General features: G+C 32.7%; 1 protein-coding gene across 1 annotated transcript; it reads right to left on the bottom strand.

The window, feature by feature from the left end:
* Nucleotides 1-168: 168 nt before the first annotated feature.
* Nucleotides 169-15829, bottom strand: LOC134280579 (uncharacterized). The gene is made up of 8 exons (XM_062763026.1): nucleotides 15659-15829; nucleotides 14194-14697; nucleotides 13754-13851; nucleotides 4101-5264; nucleotides 3648-3732; nucleotides 3229-3420; nucleotides 1939-2186; nucleotides 169-969 (listed from the first exon to the last, which is right to left on the bottom strand). Exons 1-8 carry the CDS (start codon nucleotides 15822-15824, stop codon nucleotides 916-918), a joined length of 2511 nt encoding a protein of 836 aa, XP_062619010.1. The 5' UTR covers nucleotides 15825-15829; the 3' UTR covers nucleotides 169-915.
* Between the last annotated feature and the right edge of the window lie 19 nt (nucleotides 15830-15848).

Here is a 15848-nt window from a genome sequence, read left to right as displayed (position 1 = left end):
CTTTTCGTTCTATAGAAATATTTCTAAACAAAAAAAAAATATTTCTCATCTTCTTGAAAATTTGGTGTGACGTCCATATACAAGTCATCTGTCAGATCAATCGTGGTTCTTTTTTTTCGCTGCTTTTGATAATCATTTTATCAACAGAAATTTATTTAATTGCAAATACTTTTCTTAAATGACAGAGAAAGAGTAAATCAGTCAATCAAGTCAGCCACGATATGATATTTTATCAGACTGAACAAAATGTATTATATAATATGTAGGAAAATGATTTCTTCTGATTATATAAATTATAACAAAATGATACAAGAGGGTCTAAATGACTATTTAATCATTATAATACAATGTAAATACATTTCTCATTAGCTGATATATATGTATAAGAAGTAAAATACTGTTTAAAAGACGATTCTTGAGAAGATCAGGGTATTCATATGTCCTTTGAATTCCTCGCTACAGCTGTAATATTACTAGATATATATAAGCCAAGCAGTGTCAATTACATGATCAGTTACACTTTATTTTCGCTTTATATCCTGATCATGATGATTTTAAAGATTAAGGTATTTACTTTTGTACTTCTTCAAAGTTAAATCAACTTTCCACTGAAAAACTTTTGTTGGTATCATATTCAATTCAAATCAATAAACCCTCTCTGAAAAAAAGGACGCATAACAGATAAATTAAAACTGCGCAAAACTTTTCTTTATCTTTAATCAGATAGCAATAACGAAAATATTTTTTTTTTCATTTATAGAAAAAAAAAAAAAATCATTGTTTCATTATTTCACAAAAATGATTATTGTATTTTCTGATTTTGGGTACATTTCCAGCTCTGTGCAGTAGTAATCACATTGATAGCAAGTCTTTACAAACATCAAGGTTATTAATTGATGTAAGCATATTCCATAATTATATTTCATTGATTCTTCTTTCCAAAACACCACCACTGAGTCTTATTAAAGCCTGAAAATATAATATTGACAATTTAACAAAAAAAATTTCTTTATTAGTAAAATTAAACTGTTATTCATAATTTTCCTTATTATACTGAACTACGATTCTTGATGTGTGCATAATAACATTATCTAGAATTAAAGATTTTACATTTTTAACCTTTATCAATTTTTGAGATATAAAAAATGAACAACCCTAAACCAAATCACAATAACAACAGTTTTTTTTAGGTGAAGTTCAAATTAAAACCACACTTACTAAGGATATGGAACCCCCTTTCCATTTTTTTAATCTGGTGTCGTGCACTTAAATATTCACAACATGTTATAGATGATGTACCCCTTTTGTTACTATAAGCTTTAACTTTAACTATATTTTTTCGATTGATACATAATTGAATACTAAGTTGTTTTGCTTATAATTATGGTTACTGTCTCTATCCCGGATCGTGAAAGTTATGACGAAGGTCAAAATTGACAACAGACAAACAGAGAGACAGGGCAAAAACAATATATGCGATAGATCGTAGGCATACATTGTTTTTGCCCTGTCTGTCTGTTTGTCTGTTGTCAATTTTGACCTTTGTCATAACTTTCAAACCGTGACATATATGGAATGCATACTCCACTAATTAAGTTCTTTTAAATGACACCAACGTCATTGACCTTGTGAACTTGATTGTGACCTATATACAGTACTATATTTTTTTCGAACTTTGCCGGGCGCATTGTGTTTCACAAACACATCTTGTTTAACAATATCTATGATATGTATAATATTAAGTTGAATGAAAATAGTTTTCTAAACTCAACCAATCGAATTTCTGTTTAAGGCAATTAAATCAAAACTCGCCTGAATACATATCTGTATGAATGATTTTCATACTATTTCTGTCCATGTAAAAAGTGAAAGCATTGGCACAATCTCCACAAAATAAATTGAAATTATAACCTTTTCATATGCATGAAAAATGCTTACCTGAGAAAGATCAGTCCAGATAATATTGAACACATCATCACTTATCACAGGTCTACTTCCTGGATCATGACTGTATTTATTTCTGTATAAACGGATTCTTTCTATGTCATCACTCTCTGTAATGTCCACTATTCTAGGCTCTTTTCCCCATCCATTCCCAGGAGGAGCAATGTCAGAGAAATTCCTCAACAATTTATACATGATGGTAACGTCCATAGATAAAGATGAAACCCCAGTGGCGGATCCATCTTTAAAAAAATTCAAACTGCGTTACAGTTACATCTACATATACAGTCTAAATAGTATTTTGATTTCTTTGTCTTCCTTACAAAAGTATCCTTTCTGTAATTTTGTTTTTGTTTTATGTATAAGTAATTGATAATGAGCGCAGTGTGCAGCGCGAGGCTCCGCTCGCAAGGCAATTTCTAACGACAACGATTTGGCTAAAGAAAATGCGGACTTATACGTTGATACAAAGGAATGTTTCTGCAGTTAGTTTTAGATGCACCATCCATCCCTTCTTTAAACAATTTCCTTGTGAGAATAAGAACAAGCAAAAAAAAAAAAATATTTATTTGATTTTTAAAATTGTATATTGCAGTTGAATATTCAATAAAACGGTTTTTTTTTTCAATTTAAAGTCAGCACTGGTTTTGGTTCGGTAATTCAGCTTAAAAACGACATCATGTGAGGTCAGAGTCGAGATGCACCAAATGTCACGTGGGGATTGACGAGCCTGATATAAATTAAAACTGAATAAGTATCTGCACTCGTCCTAAAGGTCGCACCATCTACATATTATTTTGTGTCTAGTTATAAAAATTATTCTTATTAAATATTGTGGATTACCGATATGACCCTGTTAAAGATGGATACAATTTCCGAATTTAAAATCTACAGAAAACTTGATTTAATGAAATTAATATCAATACTTTGTCAAGAATATTTCACCTAAGTTCTGCTCTTTGAGCTAATAGTCCTTGATGGTTTTTTTAATTACCACACCTTATTTTTGCCTTTTCTTTGGTATCTTCCATTACAAACTGCATTTTTTTTAAATTAAAACAAACTAATTTGGTTAATACCCGGTATTAGTGAAACACGTGCAGGTCTTAAGACGAAACAGAAAATTCTGCAAATGCTTTTCATTTATTACGTCCTGATATTTGAAGAGAAAACATGCATGCATGGGCATTTGAAAAAGAAAGATCCGATGGAAATAGATCATTATTGGTGTTGTCCAAATAAAAAAAAGCCCATTTTAATAAAACATAAAAAAAAACATGGAACCTTGTGTAGGGAAAAGAATCTCTAATTGAGGTGGTTGGAAACGGAACTGTCCTCTTCTTATGTTTGTTTCATTATCTTTCAAAGTCTTCTCTAAATCCTCCTTTGGGAAGAATTTATCAAAGCAAACTCGTACTGCATCCGTTCCAACTTGCAATAACTTCCTTATCCTGTCGATATTTGCGTTGGATTTATCTAAGAAGATACAAATCATTATAATAAAAAAAGCATTATTTTTCTATTAATATTTTTTTTCTTTCTTTCATTAATTAAAACGTTCATGAATAGTGAGTATTGATTGGCATGACGCCTTTGAAATCTAAAATTGTTTTGAACTTGATCGTGAAGAAAGCTAAAAGTATATAATTCAATACATTGTGCTAAAAAGCTATATTTTGTTTAGATTTGAAACATTAAGAGACCTGTTGCTAGTAAATCTTTTGATGCTCTGCTTCCATGGGTTCCATCTAAGTTAAAGTCCTTACATTCTCCTTCATACTTAGACATCTAGAATTCATCCACAGGTACATATTTGAAAAAAAAATACAGAGGAAAAATATTAAAAGAAATCGCATCATTTAAACATATGCAGAATAAACAATGCCTTCCAAATTCTTTATAAAACGACTTGAAAGGAAAAAAGTCTTTTCTATGAAAAATTTAATGCACATTTCTATCTAAAAACGATAGAACTATAAATTTCCTTCATGTTATATACATGTATCTTGTTTCCAACTGGCAATCTATCATTCAACCTAATACTTGCATGTCAGTGTCAGGAATATAAGGACTATGTTTAGAAATATAATTTATTATCTAAGTATTTCTTTTTTTTCCATGTAAAATGTTCTATATCATCAATTCAATTAACATACCTGTACCCAATATTTTGTGATTGCTTGTTTATCAATAAAATGCATTTTCTCTTCTGGACAGGACAAACACTGGAAACTTGATCCTCTAAAGTCAGATTCCTTAATCACACTACTTTCTTTGTCGTTACAAAATCCCAAAGGTTTGCATTTAAATGCGAGCTGATATTTTAAGTCTGCATGGAATGTCATGGACAGATTGTTCAACATTTTGTCGATTTCTGTCTTTATTACCTGACATTTTGCTGTATCAACTTTTCCTTCTATGACAAAAACCTGCAACTGAATTTCTGTCTGAGTCATTCCGAGCAAAATGTTATGGTTATCGAATAGGAATACAGCTACATTTTGATAAATGAATGGTCCGCTTTTGCTTGAAGCAAACTCCCAAGGAATTTGCAAACATGCAGTTACAAGGCGTTGGAAAATTCCTGCTGGAAGAAAGTGAAAGGTGTAACAAAGGATCGATGATGAAGGGTAGGACTTAAAGTGATTTGATGGAAAGGGCCTTTTGTTCATACATGGAACATACCACGTTAAGCCATCTAATTTAGCTACTAACCCTAATTTCTCCATATATAACATGATATCTTTTTTATGTTTCATGTAACCATCATCTTTAATTTTCCAAATTGCTGTCAGCAAAGTGTCATTCAATTCTCCTGTTTTATTGAAATTTTCCCATTCGGAGGCATATTCAAATAAATCCTCTTCTGCATGATTTTTATCAGTTATAACGTTCTTGAATGCATTCACAAACCATTGAACATCAAGAATAATTATTTCATTCAGGGACTCCTGGCTGAAGTTTAAAATTTCCCTGATGTCGTGGAAAAACTGCAGCATCACATTGATGTCTTTAACAGTTCGGAGCTTGATTTCCTGTGGCAATGCATCGTTGAAAGCCTTAAGAGTTTCTTTATGCATTATCCTCTGCGACTTTTTTTCCTGAAAGAAGTTTTCAAACATAGCCCATGAGCGTGGCAGTTCTTTCCCCCAATGATCCATTTCTTGAACGATTTTAGCAATTGAACTCTTAATTTTCTCAATGTTGTCACTGTCATGAAATCCAACTGAAAACTGCCTTTTAACATTAAGATGCCTTTGTAAGGATTTGTCCTTTGTTTCTAAAGTCTTCCATATCTCTCTAAAAAAGGCTGCTTCCTCCTGTTTAAAATAATATTTATTAGACATGTATCAGTGACACCTTATCTATTTTTTTATCATGAAACAATACATGTCTGCTGAACTAATGCCCCTGATTACAGCGAATGATCAAAATTAATATTTCTCAAATCAAATATCAATATCAACCTCAAGCGATCAAAATGTTGGTACCTATAAATGAAGGTCTTTTCAAAACAAAGAATGGAGGAATACAAGGCGAAGCCAATTCCCCACTCTGATGACAAAAGACGTAGATCAATTCTAAAACATCAAGAAAAGTTATATTTTTCAAAATTATATCATTATTATCATCTTTTACACATTTAATTCTTGATTTTGATATTTTATTAATAATTTATTATTTTTCACCCATCGTTTACGCTACGAGGATATGTGTTTTCGACATCTGTCAGTGTGATTAAAATGAACGGGTTTGTTAAAGCGTATGTTGTTTTTGAAATATTCAATTTTCATATAGAATGGGTCCAGATTCCAATTTTTAGAAAAATGAAAAAGATTTCACATTTATGTTGTCATCATTTTAGCGTTAAAAAAGAATGGACATTTGACCCTGGTATTCAAAATTCATTTTTTTATGCCTCAAGTAAACAAATTTTCCATTAAATATGCTTCAGTATCAATTTTGAAGAAAAGATGGTTAAACCATAAGTCGTTCAATAAAATAAAATAATTAGATGTTTTAAAGATGACATTACTGAGAACATGATTTTATAACTTTTTCGTGAATATTTAAAATTGAGTAACATATTATCTAAGAGGGGGGTTTGTCCACGCCTTGTACGCCCTTTTTCTTTTAATGTGAAATTTTGAAGCCTTATCAACAAAAGCTATGAGGTAAAGGTTTGACAAAATAGACAAAACTGACAGGTCAAGGGTTCTAAAGTTATGGTGACCAAGGAAAAGCCTTAATTGTCACCTGAAATGCACATATAAAATATGAAATCCTAAGATTCAACTAACAAGAAGTAATGGCAATGTTCATTTTTAAAAGGTCATGCATAATCCAAGGCAATATAAAAGGATCCACATTGATGATGCCCATGGGAAGGTCCTGTCACTAGAAAAAAACATGTAAAATAAGAAAGGCTTCTTACAGAACTACAGTAACCATTCAAAAGTACTGGCCACGTGGAACGTTTTTCAAAAGAGGATCAAACTTAAGGTCAATGATAATGGGTTAAAGTATTGGCACCGAAGAAAAGATCTCATCACCGAAAATATGTGCAATATGGGTACATCCCACTACGCAGCTAGAATAAGGCTGCCCCTAAAATATCAAACTGTTCAAATTGTAGTAACTTCTCTAAACTACTTAGATATGACGTCATAATAGAATATGATGTCAAGTCACTTCATACTTGAGCTGACATGACAGGGAAAGTGTAATAATTTTTACATGGCATGTAGATTTATTTTGGGGCCTTGTTGTTTATTTCAAGTATTAGGACTGATTTAAGCTCTAATGTGCTATTTTGATGTTGGACATTTGAAATTTAAACATTCCTATTCCTTTCGCTTGTCAGATATGCACACTTTCAAACAAGAGCAAAAAATGATATGTGAAACGCTCCCCTTACACGTCTGTAAACAGAGTTAGAATTTATAAATCGTGTTTATTTTGGACTGGCACAAGTGATAAACAAGGACATATTAAAAATATTCTGTATTAATGTACAAGAGAAGTATGTCGTCTAACTGAATTTTGCTGGAGGATTGTGTGTAGTTTATACATTTTTGTATGAATCGCGATAAAGAGTTGTAACTAGAGCCGAGCTCGTTGCAAAGCAACGGGTAGGTCTTCCGTTGGAGCCATGGACAGGAAGTACAGACCTTGGGTCAAGGTCACTGCACTTTCTTATGTTAACAACCTTTCTTCCCAGCATGAGCCTCCAGTAAATTTTAATTATAAAGTTATGCGCTTAAACATTTTTTTCTTTGTCAGTGACCTTGATTTGCCAGAAAGACATTTGATCAGGGTCATGACAAAACCTCCAATCATAAGTAATGTATGTTTCAAGTAAGAGACTCCAATGATTTTCATTTACTAATTTATAACGTAGTAAAAAAAATAATTCTTCTGTCAGTGACCTTGATCTTAACAGAATAACCTTGGCTCTGTTTCAAAACAAACACCTTTTAGTGATTAGAAGTTCATAACCCAGACAGGAATTTTACAACTTTTCTGTCATTGGCGATGAAGATGTTTGAAATTTGCATTATCTCGCACCATTTTGTCACAGGTCAGAAAAACAACATTGAATTATTTAAAACATCACCGGATATTAATATTCAAACAACATGGAGTTTCTATTTATGAAAGATAGACGGGGTTGAAAGTCCTTTCCATAAAACGTATTTTAGGGTAATAGCTTTATTCTCAATAAAATTAAACTCAAAAGTCCACAAATAAAATATCTTTCCTCATTTATTTCAAAGTTTGCGTAAAGGGGGTGAGGAGCATGCGGATGTCATGATGTATACGTAATACATTCAAGGTTATTATTATGTTAGACAGGAAGACCCAAGGAGTTGTGATTTGCTGATCATAATCTAAAACACGTTGACAAACCGAAACCACATGGTTTTATACACGTTATTCAATCAATTTATGCATTATTATTTTCCTTGAAGGAGGAATGCATGGATAAAGGATTAAAGAAAATTTCCGATGTACAATAGCATCCGTGCATGGACTTCATTCTAGTACTACATAATGATATTGTGCTTGAATAAAATCATCAAATAAATTAAATTTAAATAGGAAAGGGAGATTATGTTTAATAGAATAAAAATTAGACAATACTTGATACAGGGACTCGCTGGTAAAAACTTGAATGTACTTGAATAAAATGCCTCTCACTCGTTTTCTCCGGTACGCGTATTTTTTAAACCAAGGAAACTAATTTGCGCTAGATATGAGTTCATCATTTAACCCCCCGCTTTAAAAGCGGGAGGGTATATAGTAATTGTTAATTCCGTCCGTCCGTCCTTCCGTCTGTTACGCTTTGGGGTACCCATCTCTTATCAGCAACTCCTCTTATACCACTGGATGAAATTTGATGAAACTTTCATAGAATCTTTATTACATATTACCATTGTGCACCTCCTATTTTACTTTTTGATCCGACACATATTTTGGATTTCCCATAGCAAAACATGGACACTGCCATTTATACACATATGGGAGGCGGAGGGTATCATTTAGTGAGCCCATTGCTCACAGTACCTCCAGTTTTAATGAAAATACTGCGTTATATACGGTAAACAATACAAATGGTTTGACTTTGGTGCCTGTTATGATTTTAACAGTTTAATTTTGGTTGTAAAAGCGTTTAATTACATGATAAGTCTGTAATATTCAGATAACATTGTAACTCGGTATATAAGTTCTTAAATTTTTGATTCTGGACATATGCGGTTTTTATAATTACTACTTGAATGTACATTGCATAACCTGCTACTGATATTTAATCAAGGAACAAAATTACAATGTTAGCACACTATACTTCCTATCATTTATACGGGTTTTGAATAAATTATAAAACAAATTAAGTTCATTGCTTTAAAATCATTATTTCTTGAACTTTACTATAAAACCTGTAATATAAATTAATAGACAGTGTGCAGCACAGAAGTCACTTATGAAGTTTACACGTGCCGGTGTTACTTATAGATGTTGAGTCCATTTCATTGAGTATAATTCTCTCCTTACGATTCTGAAGATTCTCTTTAAAAGTTTAAAATTGGTATAGCCATGGTTAATATCTGTGATAAAAAATTGTGTTTCGGAAAACTTGTGTTGAAACGGATTTATTTGTGTGTGAAAAGAGCAAAGCTTGTACATTTTAATAAATATTGGTTGAAGTAAAGTAATTGCAGATCGCCAGTCCTTGCGCTATGAATCGTCAAATTACACATGGATCTAAGGAATATTTAAGAATTGAAGACTGATTAATGTACATGTAAAATAAATGCCCCAGCGTTTTGTACTAAAGTCAAACCTAAAACATTTTAAGATATTTTTGAAAGATTTAATTTACTTCGAGAAAATAATATTTTCTTACTGTTGTAGAATGGTTTGTATATACCAATTATTTGCCTTTGACTGCGGGGTCAATGGTTCACCGCGGTGTGTCGCTTTAGAATTTCTCGGCGTCGTGTACTCGAAAGATAGATTACGTAATGGTAAACACACTTAAAAAAAAATCTTGCTTCCAGGTGAATATGAGAATCGCGCAGTAAATAATTGTGTATTATTTGACTCTTAAAAGTTTTTTTTATGAAATCCGGGCGTATATTGTTTCCGTTCATATTGTTTATGTTCATATTTAAAACGAATAAAAGATACTCTTACTTTTTTTTCTATAACTCTTTCTATTGGAAAGATCTTTATTAATAAAAGGAAAAAGATACCATCGAATACTCTGAACGGGAAACAAAGAACACGTTTAAAACCTAATTTTAAAAAGAGATATGATAAAGCGTGGTAAAATATTTATTACTTACGGCAAGTTTTTTTCAATTATACGCATAGAGAGTTCTTCAATATAAAAACGAGAATGGAGCCTTGTTTACGGTGAATACGGATCTAGCTTTCTTTCCTACCATACATAAGACTCGAACAAATTAATATTTTCATGCATGGGACAGAGATAGTATAAGAAGGAACAATTTTATCAAGAATTAATTTAACCATTCTGTGGTGTTTTTTTGTGTATGACTGTGGGTCGCTGGATCACACGCTGATTGATTCCCGGTGACCGACTTTGCCCCGTCGCTATCGAAGGAAAAAAACACCTTTGATAAGAAAGAAACAAGTCCAGGAAATTATTGGATCTGCCATTTTCCAGTATACCAAGGTTCATACCCAAAAATAAGTTCTATAATCAATCAGAAATTAGATAAAAAAGATTACGGACATGTGTTGTAATTAAAAAAGAATAATAAGTAAAATAATGAAGACAAAATCATGAAAAGAGTCTTTTGCTTCTTTCCGAGCACCGAGGACATTATTTATTGAACAGCTCTTGTACATTTAATAATTCTACAAATTCAGTGAGGGGGATCTGAATCCACCCCCCTCCCCTAAACTGCAAATGTTTTACTTTTTCCTTAAGTGGGGGACACAAATTCTCTGAATTAGCTTGTCATTTTTAGAATCGGTAGGAAAAGAAAGTAGTGCTGAAAAATTACACTTCCTTAATTTGCAGACTTGCATAAAAATTGTTCAGATGTACTAAGCTGAGCCTCACACTTGTTGATAAGGAGTATCTTTTCTACCAAAAAAGGTCGGCCGCGTGGCGCAGTGGTTAGATTGGCCTGCCCGTCTGATATCCGATTTTCCTCCGTACGGTAAAGATAGGCAATATTAGTCTATGCAGTGGTTAGAGCGTCTGCTTTAGAGTCGCGAAGCAATGATTCAATCCTTGCGTCGTGGGTACGAATCCCACTGTTGGACGTGGAGACCGGTCCTTCGGATGAGACAGTATAAACTGAGGTCCCGTGTTTCAGTAGGTGCTGGCTCGAAAAAAGATCCCTCCCTGCGCAATGGCCCCGAGTGCCGAAGTATAGGACAAAATTTGCAACTCTCCATCGGCAAGTGGTGGCGTCTCCATATGAGTGAAATATTCTGGAGGGTGACGTTAAACGATATACAATCAATCAATCTACCAAGAAAGCTTGGTAAATGTAATTTGTCAAGAAGATGAACCGAGTAATTCTGTGTATTACAGCGCCAGTGAGAACTCCGAAATTCCCCTACTTTCACTTTCATTTTATAGTCCCCGCAGACAGACGCCTTTTGCCGGAAAACGAATTTGTCATGCCAACTCGAGATTTTAACCAAGTAAAGACACCTTGATGTACTTTGATTTGAGGGATCACTCACTGCTGAACGAACATCGCTATGAGAAGAAACGTTCATATTGTCGCCTTGCCGTTCTGTACAAAATACGTAAAACGGAGTTTAAAAGCAAATATTTGCATATCCACTGCTCTCTCCCACTATGACCATGTAGTCTTCAGTTTATAGGACTATAGACGCAATTGCTTCAACTATGAGTGCAATTGCTCTACCACTCTCTTGTAGAACAATCTCTGCTACACTTATGTAGAGTGTTGAGAAGTATATATATGAAATGTTTCGTAAGACGAATAAAAATACGTTTTTAACAATATTTTTTGAAAAAAAAAGGAAATTTAGAATATCTAAAATTGCTGATTTATATCTTTAAAAATTCAATTTTGGTCAATGTATTTAATTGATCAATAAAACTTTTTAAAATTATAGATAACTGCCAAATTTTTATTTTTTCATAACATATATATTTGTACAAAGAAAGATAATTCTTCACACTTGGGTAATAACACCCAGAAAGAGGAAATTTCCTTAACTAGTATATCTACTTCAAGAATGATTTCAGCTATTAAAAATAAATATGAAAAGCTAAAAAAAAATCATAGAAAAGCATTCTGGAATAAAAATCATTATAAAAGCATCGTCATTTTTCATCATAGTGTTAAATCATTGATTTTTGCCAGAGGGTTTCAATAACGTTGATCGATGATGTCACAACTACATCAAAACAAAAATTAAGAGAATGTGATGACGGCGCTGCTTGTATCCAGATAAATGTTTGAGAGGGGAATACTTTATAAATTGTTTGTGGTTTATTAGAGAAAAGGATCATTGATCAGGTGTACTGATTTTAAAGCCGTATGTTTTTCATTACTGCAGACAAGAAGCCGCGTCCTTATGTAAGTCAGGATTTCCTTTGATCGAAGAATGCAAATATAAGTAATAAACAACGATTATTCAGTGAACATGGCATTATGAATAGCAACTGCTCTGCTGGCATATGTTCCATGATGCGCTAGCGCGCATCATGGAATATGCCAGCAGAGCAATTTCTATTCACAACGCCATGTTCACTGAATAACGTTGTTTATTTCTTAAATATCGTGAATATTTTGTGTAATTCATATGGAATTCAGTCAATGAAACAGGTATGCTTATTTATTTTCATCGCTTATTCTCTGTCAAAGACTGTCAACTATATATGTATCCCGGTCAGCCTTTCCTATGTCATTTGTGACAAAGCAAATGCAACAGAACAACAATAATCTGTATATTTCAAAACATAAGATTTGTACAGATGAAAAGTTTGCCTCTTAAAATACTTGGAAAGCGCTGCTAGAATGTCGAGTTAGGCATGGTTTTACGAAAAATCTCGGTTCATATGTAAAAAATTCAAAACATCGGGTAAGGGTTCGTGCGAATGTGTGGAATTATTATTTTACTGACAGGACAATGAGACTCTAACAGCACATTTTAGGAAAAATAGATGTTTTCCAATTATATTATTTACGCAAAGAAATTATTAAACTTCGGGGTATTGTTGTTCTATTAGCTTTTTTATTGAGGAAAACTGTGCTATTAATAGAAGTCACGTAATACCTTGATTGTGGTGCACGTCGTTGCGTTAGACCCCGTCTTATCTTTTTGTATTAACTAATAATAGTTTACGTTTATCAGCGGTTTTGATAAATTATCAAACATAATTTTCTTTAAAAAGTCTTAATTGCCAGAAAAATGAATTTTATGCTTTCTTAACATACCCGCGTTTTGTCTAGTATAAACATGATTATCTGTATGAAGGTCAGACGAGAAAGTGAATTTCCTCAATCAATACATTGGATCTTTACTGCTACTTAAACAATTTTTTTTTCAAAAAGATTGCAGTTCATTTGTAAAGAATACCTGGGGGTATATTCCCTTTATAATCCTTTTGGGTAGAATTGGAATTTAAGTTATCACGAGTTCTGGTGTTTAAATCTTAAGTATTTTAAAAACAGTTTAGAAAACAAAATATATGAATGATTATAATTTGTTTGGTAAGTTACCGAAAGTTACAAAATCAGCAAATCGCTCAGTTTTTTGAGTGCTCGCTCCATTATCGGAAAGTCGTCGGTTCGAATCTCAGTCGCGACTGATCTAAGTCGATAAAAATGGGTAGCGATTGTTCCTTTATCATGCGGTCGACATTTTGAAATGAAAGGTCCAGGTCTTTCTGATGACACCTTAAAAACAAAGGCCACGTATCAGGACAAGCGTTGGCACACTAAAAATTCCTCACAGCTCAATAGCCGTGAGTGCGGAGTAAAGGTCAAAATTTAAAGCCCTTCACAAGTATATGATGATGTCTCTAAATGAATTGAAAAATCTCGAATGGGACGAAAACAGCATACAGTCAAGCAATCCATAACTCCCAAAATCGGTAGGGAACGTATCGTAAGACTTTAATACCAGAAAATCTTACATTATTAAACAAAATATCAACAGTTACGACTTTCAAATATATAAGAAACATGAATTAATGAACTAAAGTCAAATTCTATTTCAATAAAAGACCTAGTGTACATGAATAATTTTGACTTTGAGCATTTTATACATTTGTAATTATATATACCTCCTCTGTTTTTTCCTCGGCATGTGTGGCTATGAGGAGAACAGGTGCTTTATCACTGCTGTACTGATGAATGGACTTCACCCAAAATTTAAGATAATCTGAATAAAAAAATTAATCATGGGGGATTATTTAATGGACGATTTGATGAAATCAAGAAATATTTGAATATAAATGAATTAAGAATATTTAATTCAAGAGCTTCTTCTAATTTCATGCTGTAATCACTTTTGACTTCCTAAGTGTTTCACTTTAATGCAACATGTTTTATATATTTATTGAATATTTATGTGTATTTATGTTTTGTAGGTTTTTTAAGCGCAAACCGTTTGTTAACTCAAAAATCGAGAGTTAAAATCATCACAATGAATTAAGGATTCCAGCATCATATTAATGTGCACTTAACATTTACTAATAATGTAAAATTATGTATTCAAACAAACCCCTGTGTGTCCATTTTTTAAAAATGGAACCTGTCTGGCTACATTCTTCTTCTCCGACTTGATCATCAAACTTTTTCTCCATATTGAGTACCAAAATAAAGAATGCCCGCGGACTCATAAAAACCTGGTGTGTGGCATAATATGCACACTGTCCAGCAAAATCCAGGATAGTGATTCTTTTCTCAGGATCATCAGAATCACTACTTGAAATACGTAAAATTTCTGATATAGAATCTTTATCAGCATTCGGACTAACTTCATTTTTTTCAGCTGATTTTTCTGGCAATGTGACATTTTTCGATAAATCAGTGCCAGGGTTCGGGTTCGGGTTGTCCTTTGACGTTTGTTTGACACTTATTTTTTCACTGACAAGTTTTTTGTTCTCCACTTGTTCTTCAATATGTTGTTCATTAGTTTCTTTCTGGGAGTGTTCAAGAACATTTTGAATTTGAATGATTTCATCAAACGTTGCCTTGAAGTGTTGTTTATGAACTGATGTGTTAACTAAAAAAGAAATGTGGGTTGATTAAAAGTTTCAAAAACAATCAGAATCGACCTGATTACATGTATTCTGATGACTATATAAAAAGTTAACTATAGACTATAAAGCTCATATGAGCCCCAATCTCTAAGAAAAGCAAAAAAAGGAAAAATCAATTGAAAGCAAGTCCCAGAGCATTTAAATCCGTATATTTTAATTTTATCTTGGAAAACTCGTGTTTCCGTTTATACAAATCTCTTTTGTCTGAACAAAATTCAGAAAAGAGTACATTTTTTGTACATTCAAATGATAGGTCACTTTTTATTAGTGATATATGTTATTATCATTCGTTGTAAACGAAAAAAAAATTATCAAAGATTAAGAAAGCTCTTCTTCATGAATATCATCTGTAATTCAGTCCTACAACAAGCAAATATATCAGCAGTATTCCTAGCTATAGATGCAACAATTATACAAGTTAAACCAGGGAAAGGATTCTAACTTTTTTGTTTAACAACCGAGAATATTTAAGTGAGATTCCATATCTAAAACATAATTGGTAGTGCATTTATGCACGTTTGGTCTGCATATTGCTTAAGGAATCTCTGAACTGAAGCTTTTCCATGTACTCTCATCATTTTTGTGGTATGAGTCCCATAGTGAACCATCCATATATGTTTAATTACGCTAGTGATCTGTTTGGGATCCGTCATGCATGATGAATCTTGCATTGTTACATTATTACAAATAATACTATGGTTTCATCAATATTCGTTGTCATCAATTTTCGTGGATTTTGTAAAACAGACGTTTTCGAGGATACGTAATTTCGTGGACAAAAGCATTGCTTATACAAATGAATGTCATATTTCGTATTTCAATGAACATTTAAATTCGTGGATCTTCTTAACAACGAAATCCACGAAAATTGGTGCTCAACGAATATTGATGAAACCACAGTATTTGATAATGAAAACAAAATACCATTAATGGTGTCTGACACATCAAAGATGTCAGTATGTATGTCAATTCCTCTCGTTGATTTGGTCTTCTGTTTAATTTCGGCCACGTCATTACCCTTCAGTCTCTCTAACAATGTTGTTTTCCCACTACCAGCACACCCTATTATCATCCCAGAGGCATGGTACATGGTTGTCTTCCCTTTCTTTAAATT

Source organism: Saccostrea cucullata, unplaced genomic scaffold (assembly GCF_032062105.1).
Source record: "Saccostrea cucullata isolate Sc308-1 unplaced genomic scaffold, CSIRO_AGI_Scuc_v1 ctg5928, whole genome shotgun sequence".
Classification (NCBI taxonomy): Eukaryota; Metazoa; Mollusca; class Bivalvia; order Ostreida; family Ostreidae; genus Saccostrea; species Saccostrea cuccullata.
Note: the sequence above shows the minus strand (reverse complement) of the source record. Positions and strands in the feature narration are given on the sequence as shown.